Source organism: Cyprinus carpio, chromosome A5 (assembly GCF_018340385.1).
Source record: "Cyprinus carpio isolate SPL01 chromosome A5, ASM1834038v1, whole genome shotgun sequence".
In the NCBI taxonomy this organism is placed as follows: domain Eukaryota; kingdom Metazoa; phylum Chordata; class Actinopteri; order Cypriniformes; family Cyprinidae; genus Cyprinus; species Cyprinus carpio.
The window spans coordinates 36,825,571-36,838,926 of record NC_056576.1 but is presented as its reverse complement, the minus strand read 5'-3'; the positions used below and the strand labels follow the sequence as shown (position 1 = coordinate 36,838,926).

General features: G+C 33.9%; 1 protein-coding gene across 5 annotated transcripts in view; it reads left to right on the top strand.

Moving 5' to 3' along the window:
- LOC109049674 (disks large homolog 4-like) overlaps positions 1 to 13,356 on the top strand; it is a 180,457-nt gene that overhangs the window by 98,460 nt on the left and 68,641 nt on the right. For all 5 annotated transcript variants that reach the window (XM_042757119.1, XM_042757118.1, XM_042757117.1 and 2 more), the window contains 6 exons: positions 199 to 368; positions 1,143 to 1,279; positions 2,374 to 2,518; positions 2,605 to 2,743; positions 9,805 to 9,961; positions 11,163 to 11,265. In XM_042757119.1, coding sequence (XP_042613053.1) covers positions 199 to 368; positions 1,143 to 1,279; positions 2,374 to 2,518; positions 2,605 to 2,743; positions 9,805 to 9,961; positions 11,163 to 11,265 — 851 coding nt within the window. The remainder of the gene's footprint in view (positions 1 to 198; positions 369 to 1,142; positions 1,280 to 2,373; positions 2,519 to 2,604; positions 2,744 to 9,804; positions 9,962 to 11,162; positions 11,266 to 13,356) is intronic.

Below are 13,356 nucleotides of genomic sequence, written 5' to 3'. Positions count from 1 at the left end.
CCAGAAACTAAAAAAAAGGAAACAATTTCATTTTTAAATAAAAAAATCTGATTTTGTGACAGCTGTCAGTTCAAAAGGTTTATTTATGACTGAGCGCTGGCAGCTTCTGACAGATGTTGCCTTAATAACTTATTTCCATTTCTCTCTCTCTCTCTCTCTCTCTCTCTCTCTCTCTCTCTCTCTCTCTCTCTCTCCTAGAGTAAACGACAGCATTCTCTTCGTGAATGACGTCGATGTTCGGGAGGTGACCCACAGTCAGGCGGTGGAGGCGCTCAAGGAGGCGGGTGCTATCGTCAGACTCTATGTATTACGCAGGAAACCCGTCGCTGAGAAAGTCACCGAAATCAAGCTCATCAAAGGGCCAAAAGGTACGGACTCGTTGACCAGATGACCTACAGTAGGCTCTATTTATCATTTGCATTTATTCACTGAGCAGATACGTTCATCCAAAGAGACTTACACATGCAGAATACATCAAAGTGACTCATCACAGTGACTTATAATCCTGCTGTGAGCTACAAGGTTGTTAATCAGTGGAATGTGCTTTTGTCGAAGCCATTCGTTTGCATTATGTCAACACCAGTGGAATTTGTGGCTAAAAACTACATTACCCAAGATGCTGTGCAGAAGGCTCCACCAATGAGCAGATTATGCTTGAAAAGGCGGCAGGGAACCCTAGTCCCGTGAAGCAAAGTGAATGATGTGATCAATCCGGCCTCGTTACACTCTTTTAGATTATGTTATGTTATATTATGTTATTTGCAATGCTTTATGGGAGACCTGTTAAGGTCTGTTCCCACCAAGGACTATCAAGATAAATATAATGATAATTATGTGTCCACATCAACACACAATAAAGTTCTGTTCATTAGAAACGTGTGCTGCTGCAGATTAAATGCTTGTGCTCTTTAAAGGAATAGTTCACCCAAAAATGAAAATTCTGTCATCTTTTCTCCCCCCTACACTTGTTCCAAACCCGTATGAGTTTCTTTATCGCTGCTGAACTTGAACAGAAGATGTTTTGAAGAATGTTGGGAACTGTTTTTGTCAGAAAAGCATCCAAAGTACATCTTTTTCAAATAATGAAGAACTGAAAGCTCTGTTTGTGACGAGATATGTCCCTCCTGTCGTTTCTGTCTCAGGGCTAGGCTTCAGTATAGCGGGTGGTGTGGGGAACCAGCACATCCCTGGAGACAACAGCATTTATGTCACAAAGATCATCGAGGGAGGAGCGGCTCATAAGGACGGGCGACTACAGATCGGTGATAAGATACTGGCGGTAAGCTGAGGGCTGACGTGTGTAAAGATTAGACTGGAGAAACTGGCTCTTCAGTGCTGCCACCTGCTGCTCACAGGAGGAACTACAGGCCTTCACTTTTATCTACATGCATTCTTGAATATTTTCTGTTTTGTTTGTTGCCACTAGTGATGCAGAATCTGCACAATGCAACTTTAAACACAACTTTAAAGTATAAAGTAACTGTCCATAAAGCACAGTTCTTACATTTCTGCTCTAACCTTATGTCTCGTGAAAAAGAAGTGCACTTTGATGACCTTTGTGGACTTAACTTTAGAACATCTTTATATGTAATTTAATTGTCTTTGCAGCCGAATGTACTGAAAAACAGTTATGAGAAACTAAAATACGCTTTAAAGTCAACTAAAGTCAGCTATACATTTGTAATGGTGAAGTTGCAATTTAGCAGTGTTATTTTATTAGATCCTATTATAGTTTTTCATTAATACTTTGAAAAAGTTTTATATTTGCTGTTTTTATTTTAATTTGTTAAAGTTTTGGTAATTTTATGTGTGTTTTGTCATTTTTAATAGTTTGTTTGTTTGTTTGTTTGTTTGTTTGTTTATTTCTATGTATTTTTTTTTTTTTTTCAGTTTAAGTTTCAATTAAACTTTTATTTTATTTTAGTTATATTTTAATTTGGTTATTTTTTATATTAAGTAACAAAATAATTTTTAATGGTTTTAGTTTTAGTTTCAATTTTAGGTTTCGCTAACTATAATAACCCTGCAATTTGGTACATTTTAAATATATTAACTTTAAATGTAATATTAAAATAACACACTACAGTTACAATTATAGTCAATTATTTACATGTGCTTTAGTATGTCCAAAACATCAACATTAGTGTACACTTTAAAACACAGCATTTAAATCATAAAGATATAGATTGTACTTTAAATTAAAACTTTTCATTTGACATTAAAAATGCATTTTTACTTCATTAATCTTATATTATCTGCAAGTCAAGTTTTTTGTAATTATTCTTTTAAGATCTCAGTACACTACAGGTGCACAAGTGCATTTCTTTTTCACGAGGGACATGCTTCCCATAACGTCAGTCTCTGCATCTGCAGGTGAATAATGTGTGTTTGGAGGACGTGATGCATGAGGACGCGGTGGGCACGCTGAAGAACACAGCAGAGGTGGTCTACCTCAGAGTGGCCAAGCCAACCAACCTGTACCTTACCAGCACCTACAACCCACCAGACCTCACGAGCAGTGAGTACACAGCTGCTTCACAGCCTGCACGCTAGGTTTGCAGTGCACAGTCCTCTCTAAAACCTCTGTGTGTGTTCACCCTTCAGCGTACTCTCCGCATATGGACACGGACCTCGGACATCCGAACTTCCTGGCCTCGGATTACCCACAAGCCCTCACTCCCACCTCACCAAGCCGCTTTTCTCCAGTGCTGCATGGCTTGATGGGAGAGGATGACTTACCCAGGTGATGAAGCTCATGATTCAGCGGTTCCTGCACAATCCATGGGTTTAGATAAATGAGCTTGCATCAGTGTTATTTCAGTATCGTTGAGATACTATATGTGACCCTGGAGCACAAAACCAGTCTTAAGTCTCCGGGGTATATTTGTAGCAATAGCCAAAAATACATTGTACGGGTCAAAATGATAATTTTTCTTTTATGCCAAAAATCATTAGGATATTAAGTAAAGATCATGTTCCATGAAGATATATTGTAAATTTCCTACTGTAAATATATTCATATATATCTTTTTTATTAAGGTATTCAATGAAACAATCCAATAGTTATTGTTACATACCATGCTTTCGGTTTTATATATATATATATATATAAAAAAAAAATACAGACCAAAAGTTTGGAAACATTACTATTTTTAATGTTTTTTAAAAATATATATATATATATATATACAGTACAGACCAAAAGTTTGGAAACATTACTATTTTTAATGTTTTTTAAAAGAAGTCTCTCTTCTGCTCATCAAGCCTGCATTTATTGTTCAAAAAATACAGAAAAAACAGTAATATTGTGAAATATTATTGCAACTTAAAATAATAGTTTTCTATTTGAATATACTTTAAAAAAAAATAATTTATTCCTGTGATGCAAAGCTGAATTTTCAGCATCATTACTCCAGCCTTCAGTGTCACATGTAACATCCAGTCTATCACATGATCATTTAGAAATCATTCTAATATTCTGATTTATTATGAGTGTTGGAAACAGATCTGCTGTCTAATATATTTGATGAATAAAAGGTTAAAAAGAACTGCATTTATTCAAAATAAAAAAAAATTCTAATAATATATATTCTAATAATATATTTTCTTTACTATCACTTTTTATCAATTTAACACATCCTTGCTGAATAAAAGTATTGGTTTTATTTAAAAGAAAAAGAAAAAAAAAATACTGACCCCAAATTACTGACCAGTAGTGTATATTGTTATTACAAAATATTTATATTTTAAAAACATAGCTTCTTTTTTTTCTTTTTTTCTTTTTTTACTTTTTATTCATCAAAATATCCTAAAAAAGTATCACATGTTCTGAAAAATATTAAGCAGCAGAACTGTTTCCAACTTTGATAATGAATCATCATATTAGAATGATTTCTAAAGGATCATGTGATAATGATCCTAAAAATTCAGCTTTGCATCACAGAAATAAATGATAATTTAAAGTATAATAAATTTAAAAACACATTATTTTAAATTGTAATAATATTTCACAATATTACTGTTTTTTTCTGTATTTTTGATCAAATAAATGCAGGCTTGATGAGCAGAAGAAACTTCTTTCAAAAACATTAAAAATAGCAATGTTTCCAAACTTTTGGTCTGTACTGTATATACATACAAACTTAAATAACACACACAAAAAAAAACTGAACATACAAGCACAACAAATATTTATGGTACAAAACAAAACAACCCCTTGCCTCCCTCCCCACGCTAGGGACTTTAATCACACCACACACTAATGGTGCGGTCAACACCGCATGATTACTCAGCCTGCATTATCAAGATACAGCAGAAGAGGAGACCAAATCTTATCAAATTTATCCAGTTTATTTACCAACAGGAATAAAATTTTTTTCCAAATGTAGTACTTTAATCATTTCTTCCAACCTAAGTTTAGCTGATGGTGTTTCTGTCGTTTTCCAAATCCTTAGGATAAGTTTCTTTGCCACAGTAAGTTCATAGGACAGCAACTGTTGTTGAGTTTTTTAAGTGACATGATTTTATCAGAAATTCCAAATATCACAAGAAGCGGGTCGGGCTCTAATGCACTGTGTAAAATATCTGACAGAGTTTTAAATACTTAACTTAGAACAAAGAACATAACAATGCAAGATAGTGGCTACATCAGTCTGACATTTGTCACAATATGGGGAGACATCTGGAAAAAGTCATTGAAAGTATGGTATGGAAAGTAAAGATATCAAAGTCTTCGCTTACAAAAAGTGTTCCCGTCGCTTCATATAACCCAGATTGCACCTCTGATGGCAGATGGAGTATTCTGATGATGACTTTCATACCTTTCCTGGACCTTGACACTGTTATTTATTTGGCAGTCTATGAGACAGTCACAAGCCTCCAGTTTTCATCCAAAATATCTAAAATTGTGTTCCAAAGACAAACAGAGCTTTTACGGGTTTGGAACGACATGGGGTAAGTGATTAATGACAAGATTTTAATTTTGGGATGGAGTATCCCTTTAAGACAGGGTATGTGATTTCTTATTTAATCCCTAATCTGTAAATATCTAAAAAAGTTACTTGGATGCAAACCATATTGATCCTGTAGCTGTCTAAAGGAGGCAGAAGTGCCATCTATGAATAGGTTTCTGATAGTCTGAAGTCCTAAGTCCCTCCGTTTTGTAAAAGCAGCATCCATAGTAGAAGGGATAAATGAAGGGTTCCCGCTGACTGGTAAAAGGAAAGACAATGGCTTTATTGCAGTTTTGATTGGATTTGCTTCCAAATACGAATTATACTATGAATTATACAGTTATGGTTATATACTGACTTGTCTATCCTTATAGGAGACAGTATGACTGCACCAATATCATATGGTCTACATGCCTCTCTTTCCATTTGGATCCACGTTGAGTGAGCTGCAGTATGATTTAGCTACATTATGATAGTCTGAAGAGCACAAGCATAGTAATAAAGTGCCGTTCCACCAACAGCTTTAGATTTACAGAGGTGTGCTTTACTTATTCTGTACTTAGGCTTTGTAATCCCACAAAAAGGGTATAATAATGGAATCTAGTTGTTTGGTAAAAATATTGGGATATTTTGAAAAAGATAAAGATTTTGTGGGAGAAAGATCATTTTAATAATATTAACCTTTCCTATTAAAGAAATAGGCAGGGATCTCCAGAACTGAATATTATTTTGCAGTTTAGTCACTAGAGGGGGGAAATAGCTTTAAATAAAGACCAAATTTTTTTTGTGACTTCAATTCTTAACTTTATATTGCGTTACTTCAAATGGGAAGGTTTGGAGAGCGGAAATATCTCTGACCTTTAAAGGCATTAATTCACTCTTAGACCAGCTGACCCTGTAACCTGAAAATGTGCCGTAATGACAGACCATTTCTAAGATTACTGAAACAGCAGACTGAGGTTTAAACAGGATATCGTCAGCATATAATGATTTTTTGCTTACTGTATTCTTTGTGCTATATCCATGTATGTTGGAGTTAGAGCAAGGGGCTCAAGGGCGGAGAGTAGAGGGGACAGTGACAGCCCTGTCTAGAGCCTCTATATAGACAGATTGGAGGAGAAAGAATTCTATCAGTAAGAATCCTTGCACATGGCTTATGATAGAGAAGTCTGATCCACTTTTCAAAATTATCGCCAATTTCAAAATTTCTTAGGGCTGCGAAAAGATAAGACCATTCTAATTGCTCTGCATCGAGAGAAACAATGACCAGATCATCTTTGTGTGTGTTTTGAGAGTAAATAATATTAAAAAGACGTCTGAGATTTGAAGACGTGTGCCTGTTAGGAATAAACCCTGTCTGATCAGGATGAATAAGTTTGTCCATTACAGAACGAAGTCTAATAGATAAAGCCTTGGCAAAAGTGATATTGGCCTATAGCTACTTACTTCTACTGGATCCTTCTCCTTCTTAGGTAAGACTGTTATGATGGCTTCGTTTGAAGTGGGAGTTAACCTTAAACATGCTTGAGTGTATATTTTAAATAGATAATGTTAGAGGAGATCGCTAAATTCTTTATAAAACTCACTGGAATAGCCGTCTGGGCAGGGGTTTTCCCACATTTCACTGTCTTAATAGTATCTAATATTTCTGAAACCGAGAGCTCAGCGTTGAGGGCATTACGATCTTCCTGGACTAAAGTGGGAAGGTCACAACTGTCCGAGAGGTTTTTGACAGCTAGATCATCATTTAAGGACCTAGAAGAGTATAGTTCTTCGTAGAATTGTTTGAAGCTCTCATTGATTTATTATGTGATGTTAAAATGTCACCATTTTTTGACTTGACTTTACTCATGGCTCGATCACTTTCCATTTTTCTAATTTGTCGTGCCAGCAGCTTGTGGGGTTTGTCACCAAATTCAAAACATTTTTGTTGCGTGTGTAGGAATCCTCTGATGATACGATCTGAAAGTATCTGATTATATTTAAATCTTAATGAAAGTATTTTCTTATAAGTCTTTATGGATGGATGTGCAGCGTTTTCTTCATCTAAACAATTTATTTGCTGTTCCAGCTCTACCAGTTTAGCCCTTTTTCTTTTCTTTCTTCCGGCCTGGTAAGAAATAATACAACCCCTGATATACGCTTTCATAGTCTCCCAAAGTATTAAGGGGGGCGTTTCAGGGCGATCATTCATCTCAAAGAAAAAGAAGATTTGTTCTCTTATTAAATCACAAAACGTTGGTTGCTTTAGGAGCTGTGGGTTGAGTGTCTGTATCCTATCACACTGAGGCATGCTAGAAACGTTAAAAGAAAATGAGAGAGGAGCGTGATCTGAGATCACTATGTCATGATACACGACTTTACTAGTGAGTGGCATCAGTTTAGCATCTACCAAGAAGTAATCTATTCGTGTATATACATTATGAACATTAGAATGAAATGATTATGCTCTGTCCTGTGGATTAAAAGTTCTCCAATTATCAAAACGATTAGAGTTATTACAATATTCTTTCAGAAAAATACTGGAATTTGAAGGAGGAGCTCTGCGAGAAGATGAACGATCTAAATATGGATCCAAAACTAAAATTAGATCACCTCCAACAAGTATATTAGTATGCAAAATATCAGGGATCTGAGCGAAAACATGTTTAGAAAATGAGGGCGAGTCCATATTAGGTGCATAAATATTTACCATTGTAATGGGTGTACAGTTCACCAACTATTATTAAGTACCTGCCCTCTTTATCCACAATAATTGAGCTATGAATAAACAGTGTGCCTTTTGTGAAGAGAATGGCCACTCCTCTTGACCTACTGTAACTGCGTACTTCAGAGTCACCACATAATTTTTGATTAGTAATATGCATTGCTAAGAACTTCATTTGGACAACTTTAAAGGTGTTTTTCTCAGTATTTTGATTTTTTTGCACCCTCAGATTCCAGACATTCAAATAGTTGTATCTCGGCCAAATATTGTCCGATCCTAACAAACCACACATCAATGGAGAGATAATGTATTCAGCTTTCAGATGATGTATACATCTAAATTTCCAGAAACTGACCGACTGGTTTTGTGCTCCTGGGTCACATATTATTATTATAGTTTTTATTAACATTTTGAATTGGTTTTATTATTATATTTTCTTTTTTCATTTTCATTTTCATTTTCATTTTGATTGTAGTTAATTTTAGTAATTTTGTGTGTGTTTTTTTTTTAAATATGTCTGTGTAGTTTTTTAATGTTTCAATCAGTTTTAGTTTTCATTTTTTTTAGTACATTAAGTTAAACTAAATGAAAATGAGAAATGTTGCAGAGGCAACTAGATTTTTTTTTTTGGGGGGGGGATTTTATTTCAGTTCATATTTATTTTATTTCAAGTTATTTTGTTTATTTTTGTTTTAGTTTTAGTTATCAATAATAACCCTGCCTTTGGTAAATAAAATAAATATGAATTGGCAGCTGAGATTAATAATTTAATTTAAGATTGAAGTCACACCTATGATGCAGCAGACAAAAATGTTATTTTCATATGACTTCTTTTAAATCTTATGGATTCAATATTTGGAATTTATTCGCTTAACAAAAACTGATTGAGGCATTTCATATTTCCTATTCAATTATTTTTTTTTTTTTTTCATATTTCTTATTCATTCAAATAAGCTCAGAATGGATGGCATTGATCCCATAGGGTTCATTATATTTATTCAAATATGGCTAATTATGATCGAAAGTAAGTCGATAAGTAAATCCTTCAAAATTTATTTGAGTCTATTGAAATCAACTTTGCAGATTTCCACAGATTTTCTGCATAATTAGAGCAGGACATGTTTACTGTGTCTAATTTAGTTCTGTGCCTCTGGCTTCCTCAATACTGAGCATCTAAAGGACTAAAGAATTATGGAATAAATTTCTAGAAGCTCCCTGATAAAAAATACTCAGAGGTGGCTGATACGACCAAAGGCTTATTACACAACAATAATGATATGTTTCACAATATACTGAAGTAATATAATCTGAAATTAGTTTTGTCATTATACAAAAACTTTAGTAATTGACATCCAAACTATGTATGTTTTATATTTCACAAAATCTCCACAATGTTTGCAACTGGTCACACTGGTCACAAATATGGAAGCTTGTTTCCTCCACTGAATAAAAAATATAAAAGGTAATTGCAACTTTTTTTTCTTGCAGTTGCAAGTTTATGTCTTGCAATTCTGACTTTCGTGATGTTAACTCGGAATAAAGTCTTAATTGCATTAAATTTGTAATTGTAAGAAAATATCAGAAATGTGAGCTGACTTTTCCCCTCGGAATTGGACTTTATAACTCGCAATTGTGAGAAAAACAGTCAGAATTCAATTGTTAAACAAAAAGTTGCAATTATCTTTTTTTATTAGTCTGTAACAGAAAAGTGATTACTGTCAACCAGCTTTTTTTTTTTTTTTTTTTTTACTGAAACGTTAAATAGAGCTAAATCTTAACTGGTTTATCATTTATGTCATTGACATATATTATCATAACGCTGAGCCATAAAACTATAACTATAAAACTATAAAACTTTATAGAAATAACAATATGATTTTCTGTAAAGCTGTTTTGAAAAGTGCTATACTTGCTTTAATGAAACAGCATGCTTTAGCTAAACCAGCTGTGTTTCTATATCAACAATAGTAAAAAAAAAAAAGTGCATAAATGAAAAAAAAAAATAGCTTGAAAGCATAAGTGCTTCAGGTTCAGTCATATATGAAATAATGTGTATTTGACAGGAAACGATTATTATCATCCTGGAATTCTTTTGTAGTTTGTCTTATCTTCTGTCATTTGTTTGCTCTGTCTTGTGTGTCTCAGGGACCCGAGGCGTGTTGTGATCCACAGAGGATCGACGGGTTTGGGCTTTAATATAGTTGGAGGGGAGGATGGCGAGGGAATATTCATCTCTTTCATCCTGGCAGGAGGCCCTGCGGACCTGAGCGGAGAACTGCGCAAAGGAGATCAGATCTTGAGCGTGAGAACATGCAAACACGTACACATATACTCACATATGAAGAGCTTTACCGCGGTTTGAATGCTTTTGCATTCAGGTGCAGTCATATCACATGTTTTGAACCTATAATTACAGTACAGAATTTAAAATGATGTCCTTGACAACTCCATTTAATTCTAGTCATGTTGTTGGTCAGTAGATCAGTATGTTTAATGATTAGTTTTTAATGGAGACTCCATCCCATCAGTCCTGACCAGGATTTTTGTCAAAGTATCATAGATCTATACCTGACAGTCAAAGACAAGGTATAAACAGTCTTTGCACAAAAATAGAATACAGAAAATCCAAGAAAGATCAAAAACGTCTTTATTGTGCTTTGAGTATGCTGATCATCATAATATTAATATGCCATTTAGAAGACAGGAGTAATAATTAATGAAAATTCTGCTTTGCATCACAGGAATAAATTACATTTCAAAATATATTCAAATAGAAATCAGTTATTTTAATACAGTATTTTTTGATCAAATTAATGCAGCCTTGCTGAGCGTAAGAACGTTTAAAAAACAGTGTACAGTAAATAACAATATATATTTATGGAATAGTTATTTTTCTACTCTCATATTGTGCATTTTTATTCATATGTCTGAGCATGCTGATTGTCATAATATTATTATGTGATTTTAAAGAGATAGTTCACGCAAATATGAACATTTTGTCATCATTTACTCACCCTCAGATTGTTCCCTTTCCTCTGGTGATCAGATGCTGATGCTTGTAACCAAAGAGTTAACAGTAGCCACTGACTTCCACAGTATGGATTTATTATTATTTTTTTTTAAATACTATGGAAGTCGATGGTTACTGCCGAATGTTTAGTTACTAACATTCTTCGAAACATCTTCTTTTGTGTTCAACAGAAGAAAGAAACTCATACAGGTTTGGAACAACTTGAGGTTGAGTAAATGACAGAATTTTCATTTTTGGGTGAACTGTCCCTTTAAGAGCTGTTTTGGGTTAGTTCATGCCAGTATATTAGGATCTGAAAAATAAAATGCAGTAAAGAAAAGAGAAGTAAATATTGCAATGCAGCAGTACTTATAATGGGGTAGTGTTGCTGCTGTTGTCTTGTTGAAATGTAGTTTAGCAGTATTGGTACAGTAATATGTGAAGCAGTGCTGTGTGAGATCTGTTATTGTAATGATCTGCGTGTGTTTCTCAGGTGAATGGTGTGGATCTGCGGGCAGCTACACATGAACAAGCAGCAGCTGCCTTGAAGAATGCAGGACAGACTGTGACCATCATCGCTCAGTACAGACCAGAAGGTCAGAACACACACACACACACACACACACACACACACACACACACACACACACACACACACACATACTCTCTCTCACATGCATGCGCATTGGTATATGTGGTTTATGGGGACTCTCCATAGGTGTAATGGTTTTTATTCTGTACAAACTGTATTTTCTATTGCCCTACCCCAACCCTACACCTAAACCTACCCCTCACAGGAAAATTTGTGCATTTTAATACCTAAAAAAAAACCATTCTGAATCATCAACAAACATCCTCAAATATCACAAAAAACATAAACAACCCTTGACGCATTAAATGTAATGATAATTAACTCCATATTTTCCAAAATTGATGCACATTTCAAATCAACAATGTCAGTCCGTTCCGGTCATTTTCCATAACACCACCAGGCGAAAATTTCTTATAATTTTGCATAAATCATGCGACTGCTGATGCTGCTGTCTCACGTACACCTTACTTCGACACTTGAACCACAGTCGTCCATTTCCGTATTCGAGGTAGGTTGATCGACGGGGCTGTCTCTAGCGTAAACACCCAGCTCCTGAGTGTATCGCCCGTACATCTACAGACAGAGAGATCACGCTATAAACCCATGAGCGTAAACACCCAGCTCCTGAGTGTATCGCCCGTACATCTACAGACAGAGAGATCACGCTATAAACCCATGCACAAAACCATACTTCACTACAAACACAGATACTGTTCTTACTGTAAGATCATAAATATGGGATCTCACACACACCACACTATAAATGGAATTTAAATATAATATTTAAAAACAAACACACAATTCTATCAGTTTATATAAATAAATTATATATATTTAACAATATAATTTAAATAGAAAAGGATTGTATTTAAATTACATTATTTAATATTATATATTAATATATATATAATCTATATATATAGATATTATATTTATATAAATAAAAAATGAAATATAGTATAATCTAATAATTTAAATAAAATTAAATTACACATTTAATAATCTGATTTAAATAAAATCTTAATTATTTTAATTAAATTACTATTCACCCACACATAAATAATATATATAAATGCAAATTTTTTTAAATCACATGAAATGTTTATTAAATATATATTTAAATAATTTGTATTACATAATAATCTAATTTAAATAAAATATTACTTATAATTTTTATTTATTTAAATGACATAATGTTCTTTATTTTAAATCAACAAAATAACTAAATAAAAAAATAATAAAAAAACAAAAAAAAAAATAAAAATATAAAAATATAATATAAAAAAAAAACAAAAAAAAAAATTAAAAATGTACATTTAAAATATAAATAAAAAATAAATAAAAAAATATAATTTATGCAATTACAGAGTGATGAAAAAGCCTTGTGTACACTTTGTTCTGCTGATTTTGTGTCTTTGGTAGAGGTTTTATTTAGATTACTGACCTCTAGAGCTCTACATTTCCACACACCCAAAAGCCAAAGGTCAGTTATCATATTACTCTTATTCAGTGATGTTTCTTTGTGCCTTACACACACTCACTCTCTCTCTCTCACACACACACACACACACACACACACACCCCTCCAAAAGTTCCTCTTTGTTTTTTAGCACAGGTGCTTTAATTACATCTGATAAACTTACCAACCCTACAGCCTGTGTGTGTGTGTGTGTGTGTGTGTGTGTGTGTGTGTGTGTGTGTGTGTGTGTGTGTGTGTGTGTTGCTCTGTCAGCATTCCATACGGGAGACAGGAAGTGTTTTCCCAGAATCTCCTCTGAAAAGTCCAGCTCTAACCAGCTTACGGTGGAGGCTGGTGTTTTGAAGACTGTAGCTGGTTCTAAAGTGTTGTGCTGATCAACCAGACAGACAGATAAGCAGCTGGATTAAAGTCCTGCGGGTCATAATAACTAAAGCTGGTGAATACACCTTATTGGAACACAGTCTGGATTAGGATTTAGGATCAGTAAAACATAATGTTTTTGAAAGATGTCTTTTCTTCTGATCACCGAGGCTGCATTCATTTGATCAAAAACACAGTAAAACAATGAAATATTATTCTAATGTAAAACAGCTGTTTTCTATGTGAATATCTGTT